Raw genomic sequence first — 10,510 nt, 5'->3', positions numbered from 1 at the left:
ATTTATAAGCTGTGTTGGATGTTCCTGCTTTTGAAATTGTAACAATCTGTATTGCACTCTGTCCAGATGTCAAAACCACCAACATTCACAATCCAGAAGCTTCAAGAAAATAAACATAATTTGGTACATCTTATAACACTCAGTAAGTCTGCGTGTCTCACCCCCCCCAAAAACACTCCAAGGGAGACATGCTGTAACTCTTCCACTACCCACAACATGAACTGAGCTTCCTTTTCGTTTCCTTCCTCCAAAGGATCAATACAAGGTCTACTAAACATATTCACGTCTAACCACACGAACGTATTGCTTTGGGCCCATTTAACTGGGCAACACCAGGTACATTGCTAGCATCTAGATATACGGAATGTCCCACCAACAGACTAACCAGCTAATGAAATAATTTAACAAACTACTATGTGAATACAATAAACCCTAAAATATATGGCCAATACTACTCGCAACACAAAAAAACCTGACAATAATTGACCATAACCAAGCATGCAGTGCACCACATAACTTTGATGACAGATAACATTACAACAGGATATTATGTTAAATGTTGAAGCAATGTTTTATTGTGTTCGAGATGAGATGAGATATACTTTATATCCAGAGGGACCTTAAGAAACATAGGTGATGCATAGTCGAATATCAGCAGAAACTACAACACAGATCTAAGATGGAGAGTAACAGATTATTAATATAGTAATAGTCAGACTATAAATACATATATTTATCCTGATTTCACTGCAGACAAACAATAATTTAACAGATTCCTGAAAATGTTTTGATTTATGTTCCAAAGGGAAGGAAGCAGTTACACATCCATTACACATTGAACTGACAGGGCTGACAGTTGAATGCATAAGTGTTTACGCAACCATTTTAAGTAGGTCATCTTCAGTGGACTACATTTTTAAGATACACTTTAGAATGACACACAAAAAAAAAACCTGTTCTGTTTCAGGTATATAATGAGCAAAACAAATAGCAAATGTACTGTCATTCAATTGGTTGAATAGAGTGAATGACCCAGGCCTGATCCTAAATCACAACAGTCCGTATGAACACATCAGGCAAGGTTCTGAGTCTGACCCAGTCAGAACCGTATTATAACCACCATATTGAGGTTGTTTCATCTCCACTGTGCTTCAATCAGCATTAACAATATAAACTTTCGTTTTATAACAGTATGTGTGTCAAGTCACAGATTCATCGAAGATTTTAAATTAAAACATTCGATTTTAGTATCAGTGACTGTGGGGTAAACAAACGTACTGTATAAATCACAGAGATCGTGGGCAGACATATTAAGAAGACTGTTATTGTGCAAAACATGGCCCTTCAAGACAAAAGAAAATATAAACTTTACTTAATGTACATACATTATCTATAGACAGGACTATAGGTAAATAAATATGCATATACTGGTCTTGTAACCATCAGTCCTGTAAAATCAACCCATTTTGGCCAATTCTGAGGTTTTTGATTACGTTTAGATTCTGCCTTACCAAGGGCAGTCGGGTGGTGCAGTGGTAATGTTCCTGCCCACCACCACGGCCCATGCTTGGAGGAGGGAAGCCGGGTGGGGGCTCCTCGCTGGCAGGCGAGTCACTAGGATACATACAACAGCAGTGACAAGACACAAATGTGTGTGGGGAGAAATCAACTGGCAAAATGACTACATTTGGGGAGACAAAAGCAAAGAATTCTGCTTTACGGGTCGGGAACCCAGATTTACAGCAAATGTTATGCGCCCATTGGCACAGTTCAACTTTGTGTGTCCTTTTTAGCCACCTGTTACTTCTCATCCACCATGTCTAGTTGTCTACAATGTGGTCTCAACTTGCATTAAACATACTAGCCTGGGGCTGCAAGATTAAGGCTAAAATGATAATCAAAATTACTAAACACGATCACCAATTAAAATGTCTGTTGCTAATTGTGCCAATCATTGACATCTTTAGCCATTGCCTCTGATTATATTGTGCTTCAAACTTAGTAACTATGACCTTAGCCTGAGCTAACGTGTTAGGTTTCTGGTCTAGAGGGGCGGGTCGCGGCTCAGATTTGCGCACGCCCTGATTGGATCTCATCGATCTGTCCGTCACCCCCGGTCCCTCCTCTCCCCCCTAGTGCAGCGCTACGTCACGCGACGCCCACCCGGAAGGGTTGACTCCCACTTATAGACCAGAGCGGCCAATGCGTTCCTCCAGGATTTTGCACCAACAAAAATGAAAGCCTGGTACCGAGGCTACTATGACCTTGACATATGGAAATTGCACACTGTTTTGGCTGTTAAACCCTGTGCTATGGTGATGAGATGAGGGCAAGATGCAAAAGCTGACCAAATAGGATATTTTAATTGTCACATTGCAATCAAATCATTGTGAAACCTCAAATCACATTATTCGTTTAATTTAGATTAATTGTACAGCCCTAGACTACCTGTAACTGAAATTCTAGAAACCATACCAAATTGCAAATTGACTTGGGTGTACATTACTCATGTGGGTAAAGTGACTTTGTGATTCACACATTTAGACCCGACTGCTTGCCCTCCTGTGCATTAATCTTATCTCCCGTCAGTACCATCTCCATAGACAGTGATTTCCCCACAGCATGGGTGAGTCGCCAAGTACCACCTGGTACACACTAGGTCGAAAACTGTATACCAATATGAAGGTTTCATCACCGCCGGGCACATAAAACATCTGCACAATGCAGAATTGAAAACGGAAGTTATATTTAGAGTGATTACTGACTTGAAGACAATGTTTTCTCTTGGGTGACTTTTTAAAGGTTTTAACCCATTCTGACCTGAGATCAGATTCATACGAGGTTTCCGCCGGACAAACACTGGGTCTGATGAACCCATTCTGACCTGAGATCAGATTCTAAAAAATGTCAGTCGTTCTTCGATTTAAAAAAAATAGCAGACCTACAAGCTCGTATCGCGCCACTCGGTGGCGCGATATGAGCTTGTAGATCTGCTGTTTTTAAATAGCTAAAGCTTAACGTGATGCTGACACCAAAATGGGTGCCCGGTCAGAATGGGTTAAAAGCTTTGATTTGTCGGCAAAGGGGCTGAAGTGTGCCAGGTGTCCTGAGGGTGACACCGTTTTCTGCCCCACGAAGGGAGGGACTTTCACCCTATAGCTTTAGACCACGACGGAGGGGCACTGTCTCAGGCGAACAAGAGCCAAGAGACACCACCAAGCGAGCGAGTCTCCATGTCGAACATTGCGAATTTCGCTTGAGCCGACTCAGAGCCGCCTGAGTTGTAGTAAATCCTCTTCCCCCCTACAATTAACACAGCGAAGCACTACCTACCCCACTGACGGCCCGTCTCGACCCAATCACAAGCCGCGGCGCTCCTTCCAGCCCCTCCCTTCGCGGGGCAGAAAACGGGGCCGCGGCCTGGCGTTCTTGTCCGTAACCCCACCAGCTTTAGCTCTGTAACCTGACCAGTCCATCGGCGTACTGGAACTCATCGCTGTTCTCGTACTCCAGCATGTCCAGGGCCACCTCGCAGCTCTCCTTGACCACGCGCTCCCCGTCGCCGCAGTACCGCTGCAGCACGGTGATGCAGTCGTCTCGGCCGATGGAGCCCAGCGCCTCGGCCGCCTCGTGGCGGACCATGGGGCTTTCGCCGGAAAGCTCCAGCGCGGCCTGCAGCGCGGGGATGGCGGCCGGGTGCTGCAGCTGGCCCAGGACGTAACCGATCTCATGGCGGAACAGAGCGCTGGAGCACTGCAGACCTAACGGGAGGCAAAAGAAAAGTGCTGCTTCAGCAGTGACCTTTGAAAGACATGTTTCACGCGGGTAAACGAGGTACACCAGAGACAGTATAGCAGATGTGAGCCCTCCTGCTTTTAAAAGTAAAGTGGGCAAAGGATCATTTACTTACATATGCGCCACACAGTGGAACGACCTCGAAACCAGTGTCAAACTGACAACCAGGTCTTTTAAACAGCAGACTAAGGCTATTAGAAAAGGTTCCCCTATAGAGGGTTATTTGTATAGGATAGATAAGGGAGCTCTTGATGATGATGTACTGTATATGTTACGTCATGTTTTGTGAATACATGAATTGTAATGTATTTTTAACTTTAATCTGTTAAATGTGAGAGGACCTATGGAAATAATTCCCTGGATTTTCTTGTGAAAATCCTTGAAATGCTGTGGTTTTGAATGATTATTATTATTATTTTTTATAAATAAACCTAGCTGGTCAAAGACATTTAAATGCAATGCAAAATTAGTGTAAATGAATTGAGCACGTTTCATAAAAATACTCACTAGATCCAAACCTTTAATCTTTTTTTATATAATGGAGTGAGCAGGCCACTTCTTATCACCTGACAGGGGGACGTTTCCCCGGTTGGACGTAGCGCGTGGAAGGAACACGTTATTCCAACCAGTTCCTTTCTCCTCTATCAGGCTGACCAGGGGGAGGAAAACCTTCAATCTTTAAAAAACGCATGTGCTCTTTTAAAGTCTAAAGTGTTTGGGGAATCTGTGCCACTTAAAAAGGCTAGTAGCACTTCATTTACCATCTTACCATCTCCCAGTGCCAGCACTGCCTCTTCGCTGCCGAGGTTACGCAGAGCGAACATGGCTCTGTAACGTTCAAAGAGCGGAAGGCTCTCGTCCAGCAGGGAGTCTCTCAGCTCCGGGGTGCTCTTCCTCGCGGCGGGCGGGGCGGGGTCAACGGAGCAGTATGGGTTAGGGTCTGTGACATCATCACCCGCCTCCTGCTTCTCTGCTCCACTCTGGAGCCACTCGAACCGACGAACGGCCAGCTGGCACGTCTCTGCCACCTACCGGTTAGGAGCAGAAAATATACTGCTACGGGTTTTTCACAACAGCCGTAGCCAGCCATAGTAGTATTACATACTGTACTGTCTGTGCCCCCTACATTAATTCTGTGTGGGAACAAACACGATACAAAACTTCTGCATAAAGGAGGCCAATGTGTGAATGACTATCCACTATGCGTTGGCTATTTTTGCATCCAGCAGGGAACCTGGGTACTCTCTACTGCCCCATCTGGCGGAGTCAGGTTACCATGGCAGACCCTCTGAAAGGAGTTTTCAGAACCGATCCCACTTGGCAACGCACCAAGCTGTACTTAAGAACTATGCAAAGGCAATGTCCCCGTGGCAAATGGTACATTACATACATATTTATCATACTTTAAACTAAAGCAATATATCACTGTTGTCGAACCTTGGTATGTCCCAATGATGTGATGAGTAGTCTATGAAAAGTGTGGGAGAACTTTGCTCAAGGTATTAAAAGTATCCCACTGATAAGCTCCCCAGCAGGGTTTCCCCTCATAATCATTAGGTCAAGTAGTTTTGGATTACCAATACAAACAGCTCCTACTATACCACTGTACAGTATGAGGAAATATAGTGCATTTAAATGACAACAACCGACCGGTTTCTGGAGGTCACACCAAATTGATATTTGAACCATAAAACTACCGTAATTTCCGGACTATAAGCCGCGGCTTTTTACCCATGATTTGAACCCTGCGGCTTATACAACGGTGCGGCTAATCTATGGATTTTTACAGCTAACGCAGAGCCATCTCAGGCTCTGAGCTAACGTAGCTGCGGCTTATAGTCCGGTGCGGCTTGTATATGGGATTTTCCCTAAATTTGGCTGGTGCGGCTTATATTCAGGTGCGGCTTATAGTCCGGAAATTACGGTATATGTTTTATGGTTAGTTGACCAGTCTATAGTAGTCCCCTCCATTTTCCCCTCTACACTATATACTGTATCCTCGCCTCAAATAGCTAATCTACATGCTTGTATGTTTTTTTTTTTGTTGGCACTGTTTGTTTTACATCACCATTACCTAATCAACATGAGTTAGACTTTAATATATTAGCGCCCCTCACTTCACACAGGTGTGATTTTTATTTTTAATGTTTGCTACAAAATATTATGGACAATAGAGTTCATCTGGTTAAAGGTTAGGGTTTATGATTTAAGAAGTGGGCCAGGGGGTCATTCCTACCTCTATGACAGGGTCCCATAAGAAGTGGGCCAGGGGGTCATTCCTACCTCTATGACAGGGTCCCATAAGAAGTGGGCCAGGGGGTCATTCCTACCTCTATGACAGGGTCCCATAAGAAGTGGGCCAGGGGGTCATTCCTACCTCTATGACAGGGTCCCATAAGAAGTGGGCCAGGGGGTCATTCCTACCTCTATGACAGGGTCCCATAAGAAGTGGGCCAGGGGGGACATTCCTACCTCTATGACAGGGTCCCATAAGAAGTGGGCCATTCCTACCTCTATGACAGGGTCCCATAAGAAGTGGGCCAGGCGGTCATTCCTACCTCTATGACAGGGTCCCATAAGAAGTGGGCCAGGGGGTCATTCCTACCTCTATGACAGGGTCCCATAAGAAGTGGGCCAGAGGGTCATTCCTACCTCTATGACAGGGTCCCATAAGAAGTGGGCCAGGGGGCCATTCCTACCTCTATGACAGGGTCCCATAAGAAGTGGGCCAGGGGGGTCATTCCTACCTCTATGACAGGGTCCCATAAGAAGTGGGCCAGGGGGTCATTCCTACCTCTATGACAGGGTCCCATAAGAAGTGGGCCAGGGGGTCATTCCTACCTCTATGACAGGGTCCCATAAGAAGTGGGCCAGGGGGTCATTCCTACCTCTATGACAGGGTCCCATAAGAAGTGGGCCAGGGGGTCATTCCTACCTATATGACAGGGTCCCATAAGAAGTGGGCCAGGGGGTCATTCCTACCTCTATGACAGGGTCCCATAAGAAGTGGGCCAGGGGGTCATTCCTACCTCTATGACAGGGTCCCGACTGTATTCTTTGAGCAGGTCCAGAACCTCAGGGTCACCAATTGCTCCCAGTGCCTCGCCTAGAGAGAAAAAACACACACACACACACACACACACACACACACACACACACACACACACACACACACACACACACACACACACACACACGTTTTAATACTCATCTGTTCCAAATAAGATGAACCCTAAAGGCTCACACAAACTCCAGTTTTTAAGTGAAAAACTACATGACATCACTGCACCCTAGCACATCTCTCTTTCTTTTTTTTTCTTTTTTACTAAAACTACAACATGAGCTACCGTGTATACTATAGGGTTGAAATAAACAAGGTGTGCATTGGCACTGCCCTCACAATTCAATTAGATTATGAATCACCAGCTAACGATTCGATTCTACGATGCATTGCAATGCATCACATTGTTCTGCACAACATGGCAATTTTTTCATCAGTCAATACAAGCAGTCAGATATACTTTTATTTAGAATTAGATTATATATATTATATACTGTAGTGTACAGTAACAGTATTATTATATTATATATAATTATATTTAGGCTTTGATTGTCACATTGCTGCATGGCAGCATGGTTGAATTCCGATGCAATTGCTGCTGAATCAATTATTTTTGACACCACTAAATGACTTGAATAGTCAGAAACCTAACCTCACTCCATGATTCTGGCTTCATATTTCAGTAGTTGTACCTACCTGCCTCATGCCTGACCATGGGCTCTTGCTGTGTGTCTTTTAGGACGGTGATCAGCGAAGGTATGGCCCTTTTGTCCTGCATCTGTCCCAGACAGTAAGCCAGCTCGTGTTTCAACAGAGCAGAGTCATCAGCGAATGCTTTGCTGATCCACTCTATGGCTTCAGCACCTAACAGAGTTCGCGAGTAAAAAGATACGTTACGCTAAGCTCTATCCAGATTACCACAGGAAATCATACTTAGCACAACAAAATCTATAAAAAATGTATACCACAGTCTAGTCCAGTGTTACTCAACCATGGACCGCATGGGGCCCCTGCTTAATGTATCTGCGGCCCGTCACGGTCATACCAATAAAAATACAATTAGTTATTTTCACTGTTTTGAACAAGATTGTAGGTATTGAACGGTTTGTTCCAAGATAGTGATATGGCTTGATGTCAGCTGAGTATTAACCACATACTTATTTATTCACCTGTGATTATCAGTTCATTATTTGTTCTCTTCACATTTTGCGAATTAATCCTCATTTTGTAATCACAATGTTTTTGTTCATTGAGGTTTGGCTTTATAGATGGAAATGTGGCTCTTTACTGTGTGTTCCCTTAATTTCCCACTGAATACAATGTATTACCCTTGTTTTTTTTTTAACAATTTGCAACATGTTGTGAGCTTGTAGATCAGCCATTTCCGAATATCCCAAGCAAAAAATTGGGTTAAAGTGGTTAAACTGATTTTGAAGATACATATTTATTTGGCTGTGGACCCTCATCAGGGACCCCGTGAGCGGGGAGAAGTAGAACCACTTTTTTGGTTGGAAATGTATACAATTAAGATTTAAATTATACAACACATGAATGAGTAAAAAAGATGAACAATTGCAAATGTAGTTTTACCTCCCAGGTTCCTCAGAGTGAACAGTGCTCTGAAGCGTCGGGTCAGGTCCTCTCCTGTTGCCACCAGGACCTGTCCAACTGCTGCGATCTGATCAACGCTGGCCATGCCTGCGTGGGACAGAGATGCAATTAAAGCAGTGGGTTTCAACCTTTTTCATATCAAGGCTCATTATTTATTCGGCATTTGATCCACGGACCACCGTTTAATGAGATTTAGCCTCTCAGACCCAAAACAAAAAAAAGTTTTGTTATCGTCGTTTTGTTATCTTTGTCCACAATTCCATGCTGTTGGCAAATGTTGATCAAAATAACAATTCTTCTACATTGTCAAATTGTGTAAATTAAACTTGCGTAAATTTCAAGTCAAGAGTCAAAGATCTATAAGGGTTTGGTTACCAACTCTCCATCATTTAGCTGGTGACCACCTGGAACCCCCTCAAGGACCACTGGTGGTCCCCGGGCCACTGGTTGAAAACCACTGAACTAAAGTTATTCAATGATGTGGCAGTGTAGTCTCTCAAACCAACAGTGGTGGGTGGAAAAAGTACTCACATTTATTTATTTTGTCAAATGCTTTAGCTGTCCAACTCCCATTTTAGCACGTACAGCTTGTCAGTTTTTCTTTTTGTTACACAGTGTTCCTCAAAGGAATGCATTTCTTAGTCAAGGCAGGATTTCAGAGAATGTGCTTATTTAAAGTGCTGAAGGCAAATCGTGTTAATTTATGGCATACATGTTTTCTAGGGGTATTAAGGTCTGCTGAATCCAAATCTTGTCAGAAAGCATAACTTGCTTTTGCCGGAAGGAACTCGAGTCAAGTGTATTCATTTATACTGTACTTGAGTTCAATGAGGTTTTGTATTATTTCCAGCAGCTCAATATTAATGACATAGTAAAATGCCCCTACAGTATTAAATGTACTTACAGTAGTTACTTTCCACCACCACTGTTACAGTCCCAGTATAAGGTTATCTTGCTAAAAAGTCATCATCTAAAAGGAGGAATGTGATGCAATTTTCGGCAGCACATATAACAGCTATACAGCACAGACAGACCAACTATCAAGAAAACTTGGAAGTGTATTCGGATTAGCAATCGAATTAAAAATAAATAAAACAATTACCTTTCAAGCCAATTAACGCTCAGGACCAGGTTAGGTCTTGTAATGTGTCTTTAGTATCGCAGCTAATAACTTTTACAAAGACTATTTGACATAATGTGAATTATTGGCATCACTTAAATTCCCTGTTGATAATATTCATGATGCCACACTGGTGGCCACCTCACCACCATCCATCCATCCACTTATGGCTAGCCCACGTTGCTAGCAAGCTAGGCTATTTCTGACACCTCAAATTAGTTGGTGGTTATAAGCGTCTCCGGATATAGAATAAAGACAACAATTAAAGTAAACCACTCAGGTTTCCATAATGTCACTATACGTACTGTACTCACTTGACGTGGTTGAATCAGGACTTTACTTCAAGTTCATCTTCTTCCAGACAGTATCAAAAGTGCTCCACTTGTTCCACTTGTTCCAGCTTTTTGACAGTACAGTAACCAACCAACCATCACCAGGCACGTGCTTCCTAGTTCCTACAACAACGTAGTCACCCCTTCATAATAAAACCTCCCCTTTGTATAATAATAATAATAGTATACCATTACCATGGCATCATGCACATACCTACCGGTATTTAAATTTGACAAGAGTTTGGATTCGACACTATTCCATTTCCATAGAGTTATATGAATTCTTTACGTCTTATACCCGATATGTCCAGACTCAAGAGCCATAGAGTAAGACAGAGTTACGACATTGAGGGGGCAGAAAAAAGCCTGGTCACGTGGTTCATGTACTCGCTCGAGCCCATAGACTCCAATGCATTCCGTAAAGGGAGGCAGAGCCTGACCCCATGATGAAGTGAACAGAGTTGTCGTAACTCTGTCGTAACTCTATGGCTCTGGAAATGCATTTATTTTGAAAACGCCACACCATAACCCGGAACTAACCGTTAACAAGAGCAGCAGAGGCAGCCACACAAACTAAATAAACAACAAACC

General features: G+C 43.4%; 1 protein-coding gene across 1 annotated transcript; it reads right to left on the bottom strand.

The window, feature by feature from the left end:
- Positions 1–3,091: 3,091 nt before the first annotated feature.
- LOC310860494 (deoxyhypusine hydroxylase-like) lies at positions 3,092–9,997 on the bottom strand. The gene is made up of 6 exons (XM_083767441.1): positions 9,902–9,997; positions 8,447–8,554; positions 7,553–7,720; positions 6,825–6,901; positions 4,565–4,823; positions 3,092–3,761 (listed from the first exon to the last, which is right to left on the bottom strand). Exons 2-6 carry the CDS (start codon positions 8,550–8,552, stop codon positions 3,451–3,453), a joined length of 921 nt encoding a protein of 306 aa, XP_083623567.1. The 5' UTR covers positions 8,553–8,554; positions 9,902–9,997; the 3' UTR covers positions 3,092–3,450.
- Positions 9,998–10,510: the final 513 nt, after the last annotated feature.

This window comes from Protomyctophum parallelum (assembly GCF_964188405.1).
Source record: "Protomyctophum parallelum genome assembly, chromosome: 6".
Lineage (NCBI taxonomy): Eukaryota > Metazoa > Chordata > Actinopteri > Myctophiformes > Myctophidae > Protomyctophum > Protomyctophum parallelum.
The sequence above is the reverse complement of the archived record's forward strand: the minus strand, read 5'-3'. Positions and strand labels throughout refer to the sequence as shown.